General features: G+C 41.7%; 1 protein-coding gene across 2 annotated transcripts in view; it reads left to right on the plus strand.

The window, feature by feature from the left end:
- The window catches only part of BRINP3 (BMP/retinoic acid inducible neural specific 3), a 155458-nt gene extending 139280 nt beyond the window's left edge, over positions 1–16178 (plus strand). For both annotated transcript variants that reach the window (XM_050307247.1, XM_050307248.1), the window contains exon 8: positions 14710–16178. In XM_050307247.1, the coding sequence (XP_050163204.1) occupies positions 14710–15826 (1117 nt within the window). In that variant the 3' untranslated portion in view covers positions 15827–16178. The remainder of the gene's footprint in view (positions 1–14709) is intronic.
- The last annotated feature ends 5604 nt before the right edge of the window (positions 16179–21782 follow it).

Below are 21782 nucleotides of genomic sequence, written 5' to 3' on the forward strand. Positions count from 1 at the left end.
TTAGAGTTAGAAAAATGTCAAGAGTATTTTCTGCTGTCCTTCTTTGGGTGGGCCAAGTTGCTTGTACTTGCAAGAGGATCCTTTCCTTTCAGACTGAGCAAACAAGTTGTCCCTCAGAAATGTTAATTTTCGGTGCAGTCATTAACTGTGATGGGTGTTTGCAGTATCTAAAAACTCATTATCATATTGATGTGTAAACTTTGATCATATGTTTATATAGACCTGGAAAGGAAAAAAAAAAAGATCCTTGGGACGCTCCATAAATTGTTATTGTAGCAAATTTCCCCCAGACATTTCTCAATGTTTTTATTCCTTTGGAGAAGAAGAGCCATAAATATACCACAGAAAATTAACATGAAACACCATGTTATCAGTAACATCCTTTAAAGAATTTCAGTTGTCAAGTCTTTTTTTTTTTTTAGGCAGGAAACAGGAAAGCTTCAGGCTGAGAGAATGCAAATGAAGCTTTATTGAACCAACAGGTGAAGATCAGGGCCTTCAAGCAACGTTTGAAAATGAAAACACATTCCTCCACATTCACATCCTGACCAGGACTTTGGAATTAAACAGTTATCCCCATACTCTACAACTGCACAGCCCCCAATGACAGAGAGAAAATCAGTGTCTGGGACATCAGAGTGCCTTGGCTTCAACCCACACCTCACTGAGGGAATGGCAACAAGGGTTTTTTTTCCCACAGGAGGTGTCAGAATTCACATGAGGGAATCACAGAAATCACAGAAATCCAGGGGTCCCATGGGATCTGCCCCATGTGGCTGATTCAGAGTTTATCATCTGCTTACCCCTTTTTTGGACTCTGAGACACGTTGATGAGATACAATCAATACAGTAGTTTAAAATGGACGGCCACAGATCATTAAAAAAAACCCCTTAAGTAGCAGATGATACAGCACAGCTGCAGAAGGAATTAATTCCAATTAATTTGTAAGGAATTTAGCCTGGTCAGAATATTATCAGCGTTCTAGAAACCCATCTCTGAAACAATGGATGATGATAAGTATAAAATAAAGGACTTCTATACTGCAAGGAGCAGAAGTAATAAAATTTATTGGCACTCCAGACAAAAGGTGACACTTGCTAATTTTCTAATATAGTTATATTTTATTACCTTTAATGACTGACTTCTCTCAATTGTCAAGATATTAAAGTAAGAAGATGACTCGAACCAAACAAAAAAACCTTATCTGAAGTCCACCCAAAATCACCTTCTCTTTGCTTGCTTTGCAATAATCAATTGTTTGTTTAAAACTCAAGAAATTACAGATGTAATTACGACCTCTACAGAAAAGAAAGCTTTTTTCCCCCATTGTGAAGTTGCTGCCATATGTACCCCAAAATTTATTTTCTCCAGGTTTTTGTTATAACACAAACCCAAAGTTTCTACTTTAATTTTTTTTTTTAATTTTCCTATCTGGTTTTTTGGGCATTCAGATTCTTACATAGGGTATTCAGATTCCCATAGGACAGGAATAACTTCAGGATACCTTCAAACCTCTCCTGTTACATAAAAGTACAGCCAACATCAGGATTTGCTGCATTAATTGAAGTTGATGTACAAGTCTCTTTTCAAAAAAAGAAATTTGGAATGAAATTCACTTTTTGAAATGCATTTCCTTCTGAAAAGCAATTGGGAATCTCTCTCAACATTGCACAAACTCTGTTCATTATATTTCCAAAGACTCCCCTTCCTTATTTTAAACAGTGATATTTTCAATAGAATCTAAAATAAGGGGGTTTATCTGAAACATTTATTAGTTTGTTGTGGTGGCTTTGTTTTTTTTTCTTTTTACTCTTCCAAATTAAAGTAACTGCTCATTGTTGGTTGAGAGGAAATCCTGACCAGCTCTTTCAGTGACCTCAGAGGAACCCAAAGGCACCCTGCCCTTGAAACTGTGCCTGTGTCATTCCACAGGTTTTTGAACAAAGCTGCCTTAATTTTGGAAGAAGCCAGGCCCAGTGAGTGATGATTGCTGTGATGTGAGCTGATGGCTCCCCATCTGTGGAGGTGCTCGGGCAGTGCAGGATCCGCTGGCTCAGCCCGGAGCGAGGGCTGGGGGGGTGTGGATGTGAACCAGGCAGGTGGCAAACATGCCCAGGGTGGGTGGGCAGGGCACTGTGCAGCGGGCACATTTCAGCCAGCTCTGGGCACAGCCCAGGGCAGCAAATCCCCAGCCAGCAGGAGTCTTTCTGTTCCATCAGTTCAGCCCTCGGTGCACCACGGAACACTCGAGCAGCAGTTTTATCTTGCTGAGTCCAGCCCACGGTTTAATGAAGTCTTGCACTGGTATGAGGTTGTTCAGCATTAAGTGATTTTTTTTTTGATTTCTTCTGCTGGCCATCTGCTGCATATGCCAACTCTCAGTGCATCCACATTTGGGTATCACATCGACTGTGGGACAGCAAACATTTTACTCATGGATTAAGAGGCGAGCAAGAGTTCAGAGAGGCCACAATGCTCAGCTTTGAAGGACAGAAGCAGAGGAACAAGTTTGCAGCCACGAATATTTAAAGGAAGTCTGCACAGAATAACTGCATCTGGGCTTCCAAGTGTTGCTGCAGCTTTGGGTTGGATTGACTTCAAAGACAAAAATAGACCCTCTGTCGATGAAAGGCAGAATTTCCCTGTGCTGAATAGAGGTTACTGTCCTGCCACTGAGGAGGGAAGCTTTGAAAAGAGGGTTTCTGCAGGAGGCACCTGTGAATCTTGGCAAATGATGACTCCAGAGCCTGTTCCTTCTTTTTTATTTTTCTTCTTTATTTTTTTTCTGAATGGCAGACAGTCATCTGGTTATAGAGCTCCATAGACAAATTCAGATGAATGGTGCCATGCAGTTGTGAAATCCATGACACTGCAAGTCTCACAGTCTGTGGGATCACACGTCTCACACAAGCTTTCGAATCTAATTTACAAAAAAAAAACCAAAACCACCTCTCTTTTAATCCATTTCACCTTTGAAGTTTGCAAGAGCATTCACCACATCCTCGATACCCCGTGTATGATGGTGATAGGGAAGTGGAACTGTTATCCCATGGCTGGGAAATTCTCAACATTTTTATGCAATTCCTGCTTTAAATGTCTACCCTTCATAGTAAACACAACCAGAAATTCCTTGCAGTGTTTGCAAATCAACTGCCCTAATCATAGGTATAAAAAGATGAAGCTCTGCAGACACAAAATCATATTCACATGTTTACTGGAATTTAATGACTAAAATTGAGGAGAGCATTTGCAGCACTCTCTCTTCAACAAAATTGAACAATTTTCCTTTAAAATTGTCAAGTAAAAACTTCTTGAGCACACAAGTTAAAATTCACAGAAGTTTGACTCTTAAAAAAAAAAAAAAAAGCCCACAAAAAGAAAATGATTTCCTAAATCCATCCCAGGAATTTTGTAACTGCCCTGGTGTGGTTTCTGCTTTTACACCCTGAGAAGCTTTGTTTTAGCAGGTATATCACAGATTGATCCCTCTGAGTCAGAGAACTTTCCATACTTTAGAAGAAAAGGCTGTGTTTTGGAATCCCAGAACGGTTTGGGTTGGAAGGGACCTTCAAGCCCATCCATTCCCACCCCCTGCCCTGGGCAGGGACACCTCCCACCAGCACAGGCTGCTCCAAGCCCCGTCCAACCTGGCCTGGGACACTCCCAGGGATCCAGGGGCAGCCACAGCTTCTCTGGGCACCCTGTGCCAGGGCCTGCCCACCCTCACAGGGAAGGATTTATTTTTAATACCTAATTTAATCCACGTTCCTCTTTTAGATCTGAGCTCAGTTGAACAATTCAAACCCAACATCCCATAATGTTTTCAGCTCCAGGAAAGAAGTGAGCAGTTAAAATATCTACTTGTTTCTACTCTTATGTCTGCGAGGTCCCACAGATACTGATAAGATTCATTTCTTTATTGACAATATCAGTCTAGCACAGATTCATTCTTTTAAACCCCAGGTAATCCAGTCTTTTCTCCCCACACTGGTTTTCTTCTTGCTCAGTGCCCTCATGGGAAAGTACAGATCCTAAATCAGTTCAGATAATCTGCAAAGAAACCAAATAATTGATCTGTGTTTGTTGGTGGTGTGTTTTTTAATTTCCTTTACAGTGGTTAACACTGTATGTTCAGGTCTGGAAGCTGGCACACTGCTCGGGTTTCATTTGCTCTCCCGAATTCCAGGCTGTTCCGTGTCTCTTGTTGACATCAGAAGGTGCTGAATTAACATTTCCACTGGAGGAAGGGGGAAAGATTGAGTGCTTAATTTCTTGAGAAGATAGCTTTTAAAATGCAGTTAAGGTGTGCAACTGCCAGCACTGAGCCACCTGAATGGCAGCACCGCTTTGCATACTTTCAAGCTGTGAAGTAAAACTGAGTGTGATTAATGGGATGGCTTTGCACATAACGGCACAGCTGGGGATTATGTTATTTTATATTCATCTTCCAAACTCCCATAAAAGTAGATTATTGTAGCATAGCACTTGTGAATAGTTACATGATGACTGGAGCTGTAACAGCTCCCACGATCTCACAGGAGGAAATACAGTGAGGAAAAACTCAGCCTTCCTCTGTGGAATTCACCCCTCAGGGGTGAATATAAACACCTGGAAGGTTGTTTAGGGAACACTGGGGTCGTCATAAAAACATTGGAAGAGGTGTAAAGAGAGGTCACAGAAACAGAAGTTATACAGATATAGAGGTGAAATGCATTAACAGAGCTGTGAATGACTCTGCATAAAAAGGGTGTTTGGTTTTCCTTGCCCACTAATTACAAGACAAAAATTTACAGCCCTCCAAACCCTGCTGAAACTTTGTCTGGAGTTGGAATTGCTGCCACGTGTCCTGTGAAAACCCATTCCCAAAGGAAGTTCACTTGCTGGGCTGTTGGGATCAGCTGGGAGGCACCCACTGATATCATGGCATAAGGAAAATCAATTTGTCCTTGATTCACTGTATTTTTTCAAAGATTCTGTTGTTTATGACCAGTTGAGTCAAAAGAAGAGAAATTTCCCATTGCTTAAGTTCTTTGCCATTCCTTTTTACTGTTATTTGTGAGACAGTATAAGATTACCAATAATAAAATATTAATACTTTAATTTCAATAATTTTATGTGTATCCATAGCTAAATTGAATCAGGCTGATTGTGCAGCAGCAATTGCACAACAACTCACTCTCAGCCTGACAGATATCAAACATATAGAGGTACAAAGAATATTAACAATGGGCAATTTAAAAATGTCTAAAGTTTCTTTACACAAAATATATGAGCAGGACTTCAGGTTTTTTAAAAAACTTATTTTTAATAAAAGAATAGTACTCATTAAATCCACATTTGTGAATGTTAAGGACCAAACCAACCACAGTCATGGGCTCAGATATGACTTTCCTGTACTAATTATTAATTTGTCTTGGACTTTCAGTGAATGAATAAGAGAAAATGTTAAATGTCTTTTAAAACCCCTGATTTTCTATGGAAAATCTCCTTTTTTCAGCTGTTTGTTTGTAGGCATATGGAATTGCACACCTTTCCTAGGGAGTGAGGGTGTACTGAACTAAAGCTAAACACTGAAAACTGCTGTTGTTTTCCATATATTATTGCAGTGTCACTTCTGTGCTCCTAAAATTCTTAAAAGGATGGACCCTGCTTAAGGAGAAACTTAAGTTTAATAAGAAATATTTAGCAGGTCAGAAGGAGAGGAATAATAATTGGTGATATACAGTTTTTCCTGACAACAAGAAGAAATAGTGCAGATATACAAACCTTGACACTGGAGTGATAAATGATGTAAATGCATATTAACAAATTGAGATCTATAGTTAAAACTATATGTTCTTATTCCTTATGCTTTAAAAACATAGATCACAATAATAGTTGAGTTGGGTTTTTTTTTCAGGAACCTTTGTGATTTTTTAAGAAGTTGTGGCAAAAAGAAAATAAAAAGCTATTCAAACAAGAAGTAGTTCTGTAAGTGCTGAAACAAGTCCTGTTTCCCTATAAATTGGCCTCTCGTTGAATTCCCTTGAGTTTATGGGATATTTGGGCTTAGCCTGCAACTTAATAAGTTCTCCATCCTATGGACTATCTTCTTATTTTGATAAAACATGAAGGAACTCACTGATCTTGACAATTCTGACCCTTTGGTAAATTTGGTAGTTACCACCTGGACACTTGCAAAACTTGTTGGCAGAAACAGTGTTTGACAAGCAATTATGTGGAGATTTAAGAGTAAAGGTGAAGAGCAAGAGCAAATGTACCTTCACGTGGGTACAGAGTGACTGTGTCAGTGCTACAGCAAAATTCCTCATGTATCTACAGATTCTTGGATATTGAAAGGAATGATCCATCCAAAACAGATACAAACAGTTAATAGGGAATGCAAAAGATCACTTGAATAAAAAAAACAACCCAAGTTTTAAAAATCATCACATCTCCAAAAAAAACCCCACCCCAAACTGTAAGTTTGAAGAAACAAATGAAATTGGGAAACCAGCAAAGTCCCTCACGAGGTAGGAGCAGAATCTTAGTCATCTTCTCTAATATTTGTAAATCAAACCATCAGGGGAGGCTTTGCCAAGTCACAAATGGAAGAATCACTTTGCCTATCTATAGTAAGTTCTCTAAAGTACCAAACACAAACGAATCCCTTATATATACCTAGTGATCTGGTGGAAAATTGCAAATTTAGTGGCAGATGGCAGGAAATGGAATTTGCTGCCTTATCAGGACAATAAAGCTGAAAATAGTTGGGGTAAACTTATTACAAAGAAAAAAAGAAAGTTGCAAAGGAAAATAGGACAGATCTTCTAGTTCACATTTATAGATTCTATTAAGGACAATCTGTTTTTAATTGGAGAGGGCTCCCTGAGCCTGAAAATGTAGTGTCTAAAAGAGTATTTGCAAATTATTGTCATGCTGAACACGAGTGCTGCTCATGCACTAAATTAGATTCACTGCTCAGAGACTCCACAGCTCTGGTGGCAAAGCAGGAGAATCATGAGCAGTGTCTGGAACAGCCTCTCCACAAATCACTCACCTTGCAGTGGAGCCTGCAGAGAGGAGCTGCTGCTTGGTACGGCTGAGCTCGGTCACTGCCGCTCAGAGGCTCTGAGAACTCACCCCACGGGTGACTGATCTGCTCAGCCTGGTCAGCACAGGCTGGAAGGGCCTCAAATCCTCTCTCAGATGGAGAAATTCATGAACCACTTTCAGTGCCAGTGAACTGGCTGCAGGGAAAGACAAACAAATAAAAGATGACTCCCAGTACGATGCAACAATACAGGGATAGCCCAGTTTTAGGGGCCACCCCAAATGTTTGCACTTCCAAACTTTGCGTGGTTTCTCCTCTCTTTGGTTTTGTTGTTGCTGTTTCAGGGTTGGTAGTTCTGAGTTCACTGTGATGTGACCTCGTATGACCCTGAGAAGGAGCTTTGGGTCTCTCTGTCCTTGGCAGAGTGTCCTTTGGGGGCAGAAAGTCTCATCCATCAATCATTTCTGAGGGATGTCTCTGCTCTAGGAGGGAAAGGACTGTAGCTGTGTCCAATGTCTGAACCAGTCACTGGCAAAAGAAGAAAAAGTCGTTTTTTATCCATCCCCTTCTGTGTGATGTGAGGACAACGCGCTGCTTCCACCCCCCTCCCAAATAAAGGAAGCTACTCCACAATTGCTCTGAGTCTAGAGCTTGAATAGGTTGTCTCTCAGCACAATGCAAAGTGGCATATTTTCCTCCATATTTGCCAGGTTTCCCTAGAAAAAAAGTGTGTAGACCATCTTTTATGTATTAGCAATAAATCTCCCGGTGATATTTAGAGGAAAACCTGGTCACTGTTATGTACAAGGTGTTCATAATTAGCACTTTGTTTGTATAAGTTATTGTCACTCTGTGCTCCAAAGGGATTGTACATAAACAAAAGTAAAGAAATAAATATAAAAACTCAAACAAACAAATAGAAATTAAAATTAGCTAAGGAGAAAATAAAAAAATGCTTTCCAGTATTACAAAGAGAGTAATTTTCCTGCAGAGCAGTAGAGAGTTGAGAGAGGTTATTTTCTTTTTGATGCAAAAATGCTTTTGTGCTTTAGGTCTTCACCTTGTGTCCATTCCCATCCGAAGTCCAGTGGTTCTGCACCTGATTCCTAACCTGAAATTCCCTGATTCCAAATTGTGATTGCTTTAGCAAAGGACGTGGGAATCAACTCCTGTCAGAATTCAGCCACTCTCCTGCTTTGTGCCTTCTGTTCCTGCACATGAGAACTACCCTTGACTCCAGGATTTCCTGAAGGAAAAGCAGCTGGGTTTGAGGGTGGGAGTTTGTCCTGGCACTAGAGGTGTTGCTTTTGAACTCCCTCTGATGGGTTTATGTTTTACATGCTGAGCAGCGCTGGCTGAACACAGGCTGGCTAAAAACATGGTTGTGTTTTTCATGGCTCACAATGTAAAAGACCAAAAAATATGAACTATATTAAACAGCTGAAAATGTAAGAGGTCTATAAAACAACCTCCTCAACACCCATGCTCAACCTCAGCAGAACATTTGAAGCAGAAAGGATCAATCAAATTGCAGATCAGGACGTGGGAAAGCAATGACCCCCTTGGCAAGGTGATTCTCCAATACCAACCCTGTCCTCCTCTCTTTATAACAGTTACTTTTACCCTGATATCATCTTCAACTAGAAGCTGGGAAATTCTTTCTGTCCTCAACCTGCAGGATTTACAGGAGGCACTGAGGATTATACCATGGGTTTCTTCCCCAAGCTCCATCATTTCATGCTGGGAAACAAAATGGTCTTGGAGTACCCAACAAACATTTCTTTCTGGAGCTGAGGGTGCAGATATTTCATCTGGAATTCAAGTACCCACATGTGGACAGGGTGTCTGTGCAGCAATTCAGTCCTGTGAGACAAAATAATAATTGAATATGTTCCCATAGAAACTGGAAACAGCCAGTGGAAACTGCTGTAGAGTATTAAAAGAATTCAGTCGAGTTATATCTGAGTAAATAAGGATCACTGGCAATATACTACTGGTTACAGGACAGATGATGCTCTTAAAATTACTTTTAAAATTACATCCTATAGCTGCAACTTCTGTGGTTTCTCACAGGGCTACAGGTTGATATTAGGTAAGTGATTGATCATGAATGCTCTCAAGTTAAAGGGGTATTTTCTACCAATGCCATCATTTTTTTGGAGCAAGTCCATGGTGAGGTAAATTAAATAGATTAAGGGAGCAATAAGCATTCAGCTGATGGCAATGTTTGACAGAACTATATTGCAATAAGCAGCCCTGATGGTAAAACTCCAACCAGACACAAAGCCAAAGTTAATTTGCTCTCCTTATACCCAAGACAGTTTGGGTTTTGGTGGATGGGTGTTTGGCTGTTAAGAGTTAACTTCAAAATTAAAGAGATGAGAAACGTTTGGGCAGGATTTAACTCTGTTGTTTAGCTGTGTTGTAACGTGAATTCTGACTGTCTCAGCCTGGTGGAAAACACTGGATTGTGTGTGGATTTGGGCTCCTCAACCCATTTGCCAGCACAGACTGTTTGTGGGGCAGAGGTAAATTAATCCCCCGTCCAGGTGGGAGTGTTTGTGTTTTCCTTCCCGGTGACAAACCAGTTACCTTTGCTGGCCCTCAGCAGCACCAGCAGTGCCAGGGATGAGGGGAAATCCAAGTGCCATGCAAGGCAGGCTGAAAGAGATCCCCCCAAAACCTGCCTGCCCTGTAAATGCTCCTTTGATAGGAATGCTGAGTCACCTCATCCATCACAATCCATGTGCAAGGTGCCTCCCAGGCCCATGGACATGGATTGCATGTTGGAGGAACAGGAGGCACCGTGGGTGGTGTGTTTGCCTGAGGGGATGAGAGCTATTTTTGTGGCTATTCCTTGTTATTTAGGGCTATTCACTGTGCACAGTAGGGAACCCTCTGCAGGACAGAGGGAATATTAAAGCTCCAGGCTTGTACTTTCGCTGGTGGCTCTGCAGTTCCCTCCTCCAGTCCTCCTCATCCCACAGCTCCAAAACCTCTGTGAGCACATCCTGCAGCCTATTTCCATTTCTGTCTTCTGGTTTGCACTTAGGTTGGAAACTCTTCAAGGCAAAGACTCTCGTGGCAGATTGGCTTTTTCCATATGGATCGTGACTTCGGGCTTTTGTCTGTTGGTGCTTTTATTAAAAACACAATTGAAAGTGCAATATCATTTGTGGAGTGTTGAGAAAAACAGATGGAATCACAACCTTCCAGTTCAACCGTCCTTTCTGAACTTCACTTTCTGAAAGTGCAGAAATACTGAACTACAGATGTAGAATTCTGTACCAGGTGGTAAAAGAATCGAGCTCTTTGCTCTCATTTCTCTTTCCCCAGGAAAAAAAGATTCAGTTTTCTCTCACTTTATCGTTCCTTTCCATTAATTAATAATCATCATCATTCCCTTAATGCAAATCAGGACCTTTGTTCCCTTGGTTCAGTTACAGCCCCTGAGTCTGGGAGAACTTGTTTGTTTGTTTTTTTTTTTAAGGGGATTTTTGTAGCTTTGTTTTTATATTTTCCCCAGGTGAAAGTGTCTGGACTTTCTGGAAGGGACAGATAAACCTTTCAGGGAGTGCCCAGGGTATTAGGGCAGAGTGTGTGCTTGTACCTATATACATATATATATATATATATATTTATATATATAAAAAATACTAGAACCTTTGTTCATGATAGATTTCCTGCAGAGCCTTTGGCATCCCACTGTGCCTATAATCAAAGATTCTTCAAATAATTATGTTGGAAAGGCTAAATATGTCTTAAACACGTGCTGTTGTAGGCTCTGAAATGTTGTATGTCATTTGTCAGAAGAGTGTATTCTCTAACAGATCTTTTTTTTTCTTCTACAAGGAAATCTTGTCTGCTCCAATCCACTTTTGGTTATTAATGTTAACTTTTAGAAATTTTTTGTGCATGACAAGGTCCTTAATTGGATTCCTTCCAGTAGCAGCCTGTTAGTTTTACTAAGGAGGAATTTCAAGGGGACTGAAATGTTTAAGAGTTTGGGTTTAGTTTGTTTTGGTTTGTTTGTTTGTTTGTTTGTATGTTGTTTTTCTTTTTTTTGTTTAGTTTGTTTTGTTTTGTTTGGTTTGTTTTTTTTTTTAAGTAATTCTCCCTTAAATAAAAATTGCAAGGTATTAGGGAAGCTGTTCTGCTTGGGGAGATTTTCTTTCCACCCTTTAATATTATGGCCTATAAAAACAAGTAATACCAAGGAAGGGATCAGCTCATCAGAATGAGGTTAACTAGATAAAGAGCATATCAGAAATAACAGGTTATTTCTTCGCAATAAGAGTTGTCAGTGCTTCAGGGTAGGATTTATAGCTGATGTATAGTATGTGTCATTGTACATATTCCAAAATAAATCTGCCCAGCCTCCCAAGGCAGCACTTTGCTTCCTCACTATTTTATCTCTACTAATTTTAATTCTATGCAGATCAACATGTAGAAAATGGCTCTTTTTTTGACCCAATATCAGCCTTTTTATCGCCTTCTGTGTTGCATTTCAGGCTGTGGCTTTGATGGTTTAAGGGGGACAAAAATGTCCAACGAGATGCAATCACTTGATATTTGTTAAAAGCACAGCAAGGGCCTGGAGCTGCTGCAGAGAGTCCAGAGGAGGCTCCAAGATGAGCAGAGGATGGAGCAGCTCTGCTGGGAGGAAAGGCTGGGAGAACTGGGAATGTTCAGCCTGGAGAAGAGGATTCAGGGTGACCTTCCAGGACCTGAAGGGAACTTACAGGAAAGATGGAGAGAGACTATTTACAAGGGGCTGGAGTGACAGGACAAGGGGGAAAATGGTTTAGATATGAGATATTAGGAAGTTTTAGATATTAGGAATGAATTGTTGGCTGTGAGGGTGGGCAGGCCCTGGCACAGGGTGCCCAGAGAAGCTGTGGCTGCCCCTGGATCCCTGGAAGTGTCCAAGGCCAGGTTGGACGGGGCTTGGAGCAACCTGGGCTGGTGGAAGGTGTCCCTGCCCATGGCAGTGGTGGCACTGGATGATCTTTAAGGTCCCTTCCAACCCAAACCATTCTGGGATTCTATAATCTCTCACTGGTCTTCTGTTTACTGTACAGTTGGTAGTTTTCCCCTGATTCCTAGAAGAAGGCTACATTCACATAAAGATCATTATCAAATTCAGTAGCAATTACTGCTCTTGTTTTGAACCACAGCAGAGAAACAAAGTACTTGGAGCCTAATTTGTCCTTCCCAGGAGGTAAACCCACAAGATCAAGAGTAGGACGTTTTAGAGATGCCTGTGAGTGCACTTGGTGTTGATGTTGCTGCCTTACGGATTTATATCAGACTTGGCCTCCAAAGGAAGGGAAAATAGGTGATGGGTATTTTACTGCCTATCCACTTCTTGTTAAATTGTCTTCATTTTTTCACTTAGCATCTGCCTCGCTGAGTGCTCATCATCTGCTACTGAGCCAGCTGATGTACAGCAGATGTTAAGCACTTAGTGAGGCAGAGAAGGAGGTAAAAGTGTCATATCATGATTAAATACTTGCTAGAGCTATTATATAGGGTGACCATCCTGCTCTGCTCTTACATTTAAAGTCACAGTGAGGAAACACATGTTTTGGATCAAGCCTGCAACTGCTTGGTCGGAAAAAATACATTTTTAAAAGTTTTTTCATGGTAAAAAAAAATAAAAAATTTGAATATTCTTAATAGAATTAAGATTTATGTTATCATGCCTGTGTCAAGCTGAGGTTATATGGCAGGCTTCCTTCAACCTGCAAGCTTTCCAGCTGAAAGCACGGGACTGTGACAGGAGATAGAGGAGTCTCGTGGCACCACCTGGGTGCAACAACACAGGCAGGAAACTCGGAGATTAAAATGCAAATGAAATAGTCTTGCACTCTGCCCAGTTATCTGTCCAGTGTCATAAATCAGAAGGTAACAAGTTTATGGAGGCCATTCTGAAGCAAATGGCATAACTGAGGGTTTACAGGCAAGTAAATAAAGCAGAGTTTTCCACCTCGCATCCAGCAGCTTTTGGGACTTGGCACCAATTCTTTAATAAGCACAGAGGGCCAGAAAGAGTTAGGGAGAAGCTGTAATGGGAGACTTTTAAAAGGTTAGTTTTTCCCTCCTTAGGGCAAGAACCTTCTCTGTTTTGGTTGCTGTGAGGCACCATGGGGCCATAACCGTGTGGGACTGGCTGGAGAGCTCATCCCACCTGGGAGAGCACGAGCTTCGAGTCTGCTCAGTTTTGGAATAACTTTTTTATCGCCACATTGACCTTTCTGGTAGAATTGTGATTTTTAATCAGGAAATGAAGGGATAAACTCACCAAAATCCTTTTGCTTAATGCTGACTTTCAGATAAACACAAAGAGGAAAGGGGGTAAGGCACTCCAGTCCTGGGTGTTAATATATTTACTTATCCTTCTAGAAGACACCTAGTGACTATATGCATATAAAACTCAGGCTTCCCAACCACAAAAAGGTAAAAAAAAACCCCAAACAAACAATAAAAAAGTCACCAGACTGTAAATTGATGTAATTTTATTGAACTTCCTTTTCATGTTTCTAGAGAATTACTAGAGAATCTGACTTTGAGATGCCATAGATTTTTAGTGTTGTCATTGATTTGAAAGTTAGGAAAAAAGAACAAAAAAAAAAATATTCAGAGACAAATTCAGATGTGACTTAAAAAGTAAGTCAGCAGTAAATGAGGCTCTTGCCTTTTCTCTCTGAAACAATGCAATGAAAAGGGTCAAGAAACTGTACAACCATCATCATTCATGTGGCAACAATAGATCTGACTGCAGCAGACAAAACAAGTTCTTTGCAAGTGTGCGTTGCTGGCAATAATAAGAACTGAAAAATGCAAAGAAAGAAGATAATTTTTCTGACTATTTCCATGTAACTCTGCTGTTCCCATTGTCTTTCTTCTAGTGACTGTGTCTCATCAGCCTGAACTGTTGGTGTCAGTCTGTCTTCCCAGTGGGTTGTGGGACATTAACTGTTGCTTCCGGTGAAACCAAAATGAGATGCCAGGAAGAACATGAAAGTGATCTTTTAATTTTGTCTCCAAAGATGCAAAATAAACACAGCATGTTCGTTCTTGGCTTCCTGCAGAGACACCGTAGTGCTGGAAGTCATCAGAAGAATTAAGGCTGAATCTATTTTGGAGGGGTGCAGGGTCCTATTTGCTGTTCCAAGAAAGCATTTTGTCTCAGAGTCAGTGAATCGGTGCAGCTCCAGCCAGTACCCAAAAAAAAATCTTCATAATAAAATGGAGGGACAGTCCTAGGCACTTTGATACAGACAAAGCACCTTGTGTCCCAGATGGAATGGGGAAAAAATCATCCCAGCTGTGTAGAATTTCAAGAAGTTAATCTGAGGACAATTACAGAAAAATGGCTCTTTGTCAGTCCTCCTTGACAGGGGTACAGAGAGAGAGAACACACCAACCCAGTGCCTCTGTCGTGCCTGGGAGTTTGTGGAGGGAAACTTTCCCTTTGTGATTTTGCACTTTTAAGGGGCAATTTACCCATGTATTTACGTGACAGCAGATGCTGTCGTCTGACTATAGGGCCCTAATCTGATACTAAAAACATCTTTATTTTTCTCTTTCTGATCAACTGCAGCAGAGCTGTGTTTGTCGTGCTCGGGGCTCTCTCTCTCTCCGTGCTAAACGAGTTCTTTTCCTGCCGCAGGTCGTCCAACTACTGGCTCAACCGCATCCAGTCCTTCCTCTACTGCAACGAGAACGGGCTCCTGGGGAGCTTCTCCGAGGAGACCCACACGTGCACGTGCCCCAATGACCAGGTGGCCTGCCACGGCTTCCTGCCCTGCACGGTGGGGGACGGCCCCGCCTGCCTGAGCTGCGCCCCCGACAACCGCACGCGCTGCGGGAGCTGCAACGCCGGCTACATGCTGAGCCAGGGGCTGTGCAAGCCCGAGGTGGCCGACTCCACCGAGCACTACATCGGCTTCGAGACCGACCTGCAGGACCTGGAGATGAGGTACCTGCTGCAGAAGACGGACAGGCGGATCGAGGTCCACGCCATCTTCATCAGCAACGACATGCGCCTCAACAGCTGGTTCGACCCCTCGTGGCGCAAGAGGATGCTCCTCACCCTGAAGAGCAACAAGTACAAGTCCAGCCTGGTCCACATGATACTGGGCCTCTCCCTGCAGATTTGCCTGACTAAAAACAGCACCCTGGAGCCCGTCCTCGCTGTTTACGTCAACCCCTTCGGAGGCAGCCACTCTGAGAGCTGGTTTATGCCTGTGAATGAGAACAATTTCCCAGACTGGGAGCGGACTAAGCTGGACTTACCCCTGCAGTGCTATAACTGGACGCTGACTCTGGGCAACAAGTGGAAGACGTTTTTCGAAACCGTGCACATCTACCTGAGGAGCCGGATAAAGTCGAGCGGCCCCAACGGCAACGAGAGCGTCTACTACGAACCCCTGGAATTCATCGACCCCTCCAGAAACCTGGGCTACATGAAGATCAACAACATCCAAGTGTTTGGCTACAGCATGCACTTCGACCCGGAGGCCATCCGGGACTTGATCTTGCAGCTGGACTACCCCTACACTCAGGGCTCCCAGGACTCGGCGCTTCTGCAGCTGTTGGAGATCCGGGACCGTGTAAATAAACTCTCCCCGCCCGGCCAGCGCCGCCTGGACCTCTTCTCGTGCTTGCTCCGTCACAGACTCAAACTGTCGACCAGCGAGGTGGTGAGGATCCAGTCTGCCCTGCAGGCCTTTAATGCCAAATTGCCAAACACAGTGGATTACGACACAACCAAATTATGTAGTTAACCATAAATGTGAAGCACAACACGAAAAACCTTGAGGGAGTTTTTACAGTGCTTTTGTGGAGCAGTTTATGTTTGGAAGAGTACATTTAAATTGTCTTTTCAATATCTGTCTTATATCAGTCAATACTGTTGGATGGCAATTTACACACATGAACTTGCTGACAATGAATATATTATACCTGCAGTTTTGGTTTATGAATGAAATAAATACTGACACCGGTCTAGGAGACATTCTACTTTTTACAATAAATTTCATTTGTAATTTTATATGTTCCGTGGCAATGCTTTTGTGCATTACATCCTCTAGAGGGAACATAGAAGGATACCAATAAAATTTTGTAGCTGAAAAGTTATTACAAAGAAACGCTGTGGGATTCTTCTTTCTTACACAAAAGTTGTAACACTGGTACACTTTTGTGTGGGTTGAACCCAGGAAGGGGAGGTAAAGGCAAGAGAGTGACTCCACATTTTAACAGGAACTGCAGGAAAGTCAAACATTTTTCACTTTTAACAAATAAAACTTGCAGATACGTGACAACCATCAAAATCTAGATCAGGCTGATAAAGATAAAAGTGGAAATAAATGTAATTTTAAATTAATGACGTTAATTCAGTGTGCATGTCTGTGGGGCAAAATCAGGTTCTTTACTATTTTACACATCCCAGCAGTAAAAAAAACCCAAAACATCTAAGACAGAACTTGGGACTCCCAAGAAGCTTTTTTTTACCTCTTGCAAGAGAACAGAACAAATGGCTGGGCTCTCAGAAGTCCTTGTTAGTAAATACAGGGAAAAGTGAAGGGAATATAAATGTTTTATAAACATTTATATTTATAAAATATATAAAGTGTTTTAATAGCACCTCCTTACATTCAGTCTGAATCTCTGTCATAAACTTAAAAGTCAATTTGTATTTTTAAAATGGGAAAGAATCACATATGAAACTACCATTTTGTGAGCAAGCACAGAGAGAAAAAACCCCCATATTTAGTTCACACGCAATTTTAATTCATCTAGACATAAATTAATTTCAATTAAATTCAGTCTTATTCCTTTCAATTGGTTATATGACAATTTAATTTGAGCTGTAGCCTAATCTGAATTTAAGGTACACTGCTCACTTCTGGCTGTTCCACAGCAGTGCAGGAAAGGCAGTGCTTCAGAAGTGAATGTAAGCAAATGAAAATACAGAGGCAGAAACGTTTCAGAAGGCCACTGCCAGGGGAAAACTTCTGTTCTTTAGTGATTCCTGTCTCTCCTGACTTCACCAATTATTTAGAAGGATGACTATTCCACCACCACGCCTTCAGACAGTTCCTCAGACCTTCTACACTAGGAATTCCCCAGAACCAAACCCAGCAATTTTAATTTTTTTTTGGCAATCAGTCTTTAGATGAATTTCTTTTTCTTTTCTACTTACAGCTTTCTTTGGCTGATAAATTATGTATCTCAGCCCCTCACCTATGTTTCCAAATTTTGGCCTGCTCTTGCATTGGCAAGGCCTTCCCAGTCAAGATTCCCAATATTCCTATTTTCATCTCCAAGTCTTTCTTTTTCTCTGCCTTTGGCAACTGTGATCACTTCTAAAATGAGATGGTTGGATTTTACCACTCAGTACCTCACGTAGTGTTTTTGAATAAAGGAAAAACTCTGATGTCATAAAATGTACAAAAAGAAAAAGAAAAAAAAAATCCTCTTCTGCTTATGGAAAGTAAAAGTTCCAGTAGAAACGTGGGGCATTTGTTGTGTTTTCCCTTCACTGAGGAAAAATGTTAATTGTCCCAGGAAATGGGCTGAGGGGTTTTCCCCCCTTCTTTCGTGCTCCTTCCTCAAATAGTTCCTCAAAGGCTATTTTTGCTTTCCTAGATGGGTTGGATTTTGGAAGCTGCAGGATCATGGAGCAGGGAGAGTTTCTCTTCTCCCAGAACTGGATTCCATAAAGATAAATCCAACAGGAGAAAAACCCCAAGGGAATAGTGAGAAGAAATAAAAGTCACGGTTTTATCTGGTTCTCAAGTACAAACAGGAGTCAATAACATTTCCCTTCTGACATTCTTTTTTCCAACTGAAATCTTTCTATGTTCTCAAAAAGAAACTTCAGGGGGTGTTTGTTATTAAAAAAAGAAAAAAAAAAAAAAAGAGCAGCCAAAGCACTCAGTGACTTGATCCATGAGGAAGTTTTGTACTAAGCTGTGCACCCAATGGTGGAGAAGAAAGAACTGTGTTCCCTCTGGAAAATGGGAGATATTTTCTGTGTGCTCTACATATTTCCTGTGTGCTGGACATCAGAGCCTGGTAGTTATTAATCATAACACTCTCACCACCCTGCTGAAGTGAAGGTTTATCTCATCCAAAACTTTTCTAACACCATTTTCCAAGCAAATGCAATTCAGATCATGTCTAAAGTCTGGGAGCCAAATTAGTGTCTGGAAGCTTGATTGTGGGAAGAGACTGCAATAAGGACAGGGCACCTTATCACTTTATCCTAATCAGAATTAGGTTTCCCAGACTGATCTAAACATCTGGGTGACAAAGTTCAGGGCACAGCGGCTGAATTGAATCATAATTAAAAACACGGTAAAGATGAATAAACTTTCATTTCTCTCATTTCTCACTAAAAAATATACAGGCAGGAACCCAATGTGTTCAAATTCCAGTTCCTGAAGGTGGAGAAAGTTGCATTTCAGGGTGTTTCTTCCCCAAATTTGAGGGAGAGCCTTTGTTTCCAAAGGTGTGCATGTGCTGACTGTGTGTCTTGGCAAAGTGCTTACCCAGCAGACACTTCCAAGTCAGCAAAGACACAAAAGCTAAAAAAAAGAGTCAGTTTTCCTCAGGCTGAGTGAACAGCTTGTGCAGGAGGGAGGATGGAGACAGCAAGGAGAGTGCTACAGCTGCCAAAAGGTCTGTTGTTTGGAAACACAGCCCATATTCCAGGGACAGAACAAAACACTGCAGAGCACCCAGGAGGAAAAGGGATCAGCTCCCCCCTCGCTGCTGTGCTGAGCCCCATCTAAACCTGGGGCAGCCCAAGGACCGTGGGATGTGGGGAAGGAGCAGCCTTTTGCAATCCAGCAGTTGTTTCTTAGGCAGGCAGTGACAGGGTGGGAGCTGTTGTGCCAGCACAGGCACCCTGGGGAACAGGGGCACGCTCGGGGTGGGGCAGCACCTAAAAATCTCAGTGTGTCTTGTCAGCATAGTTCCACATCCCTCTATTTTATGGAACCTTTTAGTCCAACGTGTGCATATTTGAAAGAGAAACACCAGGAATGACAATGGTAGCAGCACCAGGTGATGCTGGAGTGTCTTCCCTCTGGACACATCTGCACTAAATGTCTGCCTGTGATCTCCAACACACAGAAAATAGAAAAAGAGCTTAAAACCACCCGAGAGGCAGAGACAGCTTTGCTCTGAAAACAGTGCCCCCCCAAAAAGGGGCTAATCCAGAGCGTGGCCAGCTTTCAAACACGTCACAAGAGCTTTTTTCTTTTAGGAAAAGCCTTTCTGCCCTTTCTCAGCTGACGTGAAAGGGAAGAGAGAAGAAGAAGAGGAGTAAAACAAAGCCAGGTGTGTACGTATCAAACCGCGATTCTTCGGTGGGGAAAGAAGGAGAACAAAGTGTCCTTGAAGCCCTTTGGGATCCCATCCCAGCTGCAGAGCCTGCTCTAAGAACATTTAGGAAGCACAGGGATGAGCACAAGAGAACACCAAGAGCAGGAGAGAGGTGCAATGACTGAGCACGAGCAGGACATGAGAGAATTGGCCAGAATTAGTTCTGACCACGTGAAATTTTGTCTTGCATCTTTCTCTCAGCAGGGAAGAAACTTTGAGCTTTAAATGGGCACAAGAGGACAACAAGAGATGATTAATAATATAAATGTGCAGAGCTTCTTTCCTGTGTCCTTTTCACTGAGGCCCCTCATCTCCCCCTTGGTTGTTTCAGTTTACCAGTCATGTCTTAGGGCTTAACTCCTTTGCCTCCAAAATTAAGGCATCAGAACATGAAAGAAAGTTATGGCTGTGTGAGTAAGATGTCCAAATAATTTTAAATAACTATTTGTCTTGCATATAATTATAAATTTTCCAAGTAAGTCCTTCCACATAATCAAGCAAAACAAAACAAAATATGCAAAACAACAAAAAGCCCACAAAACCCCCTAAGCCCCCACTCTAATAAAACATATGCAATTTTTAGAAGGAGAATGTGATATACTATATACAACTTTGCTCAATGAATAAATCAGTTCAGCTTGTTCTATTTGCAGAAGCTGAAAGTGGTTTATATTCTATTCTAGGAGTATAAGAAATTTATCCCATCATTTAGTAACAACAAAAATTGTTTCGGTGTTACGTGTGTGGTTTTAAAAGATGTGATAGATTAGACAGTAATTCTACAGTGTGTCAGTTCTCTGAGATTTTATTTATTTATTTATTTTCAAGGTGGTTTATTTATTTATTTATTTATTTATTTATTTTCAAGCTGGTTTTGTATCGCTGACTTTCTATGAGTTTAATTCCCCTATTGCTGTCCAGTGTTTAACATTTCCCTGCCAGAACCAGTATTTCTTGAAAGGAACTGGTTTGACAGCTTGAGATATGCAAGTTCTTGTTGAACAGCAGGACATCAGGGAGCATCACAACTACCTTTTTAATACTTAGATGTATGAAGCTGAGAAGAGGACTGAGGTGGTGAGCATTTTAAAATGCTGACTTGTCAACACAAAATGGAAAATGGAAATTCCTAGCTATAAATTTTATCTGGACTGCAAACATTAGAGTCCCCAGTCACTCAGAATTTAGTTATAAACATGTAAAACTGCCAAGCATTTATTTTCATACATAAATTCTCGGCTTTAACAGACTCAGAGAGCAAAATGAACAGATGAACTGACTGAGATTGAAAACATGGGTGCTCTTTCTAATAAGCCTTAGGTTAAATGGAATATATTGATGACAGTTTTTTTTCCTTAATCAGAAAGATGTCATATCCCTGTCATATCCCTCTTACTAGAATGAACTGCAGTTCAACCCACATATATACGATTTTTTTATGTGATTATTTACTAAAGTAGCTGGGTTATTCACACACACACACTTACTCAGTGAACTTGCCCAGTTACTTTTTTCTTTAAGAGGTGACTTTTAGTGTCTTTGCTGGAGTTGGGAAAAGCTATTCTATGAAAAGCTGGGAATCACTGAGCAGTAATCCCCCTGCAAGGTTGGATATTTGACTCTCAGGTTAATGGATGTCATTTCCACCTCTGGGAACAAGCAATTCCTGAGCAGCTGGAGTCGCTCTTGGTCACACTGGGAGAAGGTGAGCAAAGTTTCAGGTGGCTGAAGCCGTCCCTGCTCACGTGGAGCCTTCAGCTGGGAGAACTCACAGCAGCTGTGATGAAGGGTTTTAATGCAGGAGCTTCTTCTGTTTGCAATAAGGCTCTGGAGGGCAATTCAGACATCTCAGGAGCTTAGACCTGCCCATCAGCCATCCAAAGATCCAAGGCTCCTCACCTAAATCAGATGTGCAGTGTTGGGCTGTCTCATCCTCGACACGTGCACAGAGAGAGCACTGAGGGTGTTACAGCAAACTCTGCTGAGCCTGGGGCCATCCTCCAGGAAAAAACATCTGCAACACAAGGAAGAGATTAGGGGGAGGAAAAGCAAAAAAAAAAAGGAAAAAGAAAGAAAAAAACCCCACACCAGTCATATATATATTTTAAAAAGCAGTTATTAAAAAAAAAATTAGTAAGAAGTGATTAAAGGCTACATCTCCTCCAGTGCCATCCCTTGCCATGGGCAGGGACACCTTCCACTATTCCAGGTTGCTCCAAGCCTCATCCAACCTGGCCTAGGACACTGCCAGGGATGGGGCAGCCACAGCTTCTCTGGGCACCCTGTGCCAGGGCCTGCCCACCCTCACAGGGAACAATTCCCTCCCAATATCAAACCTAAATCTCCCCT

The sequence above is a fragment of the Myiozetetes cayanensis genome, unplaced genomic scaffold (assembly GCF_022539395.1).
Source record: "Myiozetetes cayanensis isolate MyiCay16 unplaced genomic scaffold, myiCay2020 scf12, whole genome shotgun sequence".
Classification (NCBI taxonomy): domain Eukaryota; kingdom Metazoa; phylum Chordata; class Aves; order Passeriformes; family Tyrannidae; genus Myiozetetes; species Myiozetetes cayanensis.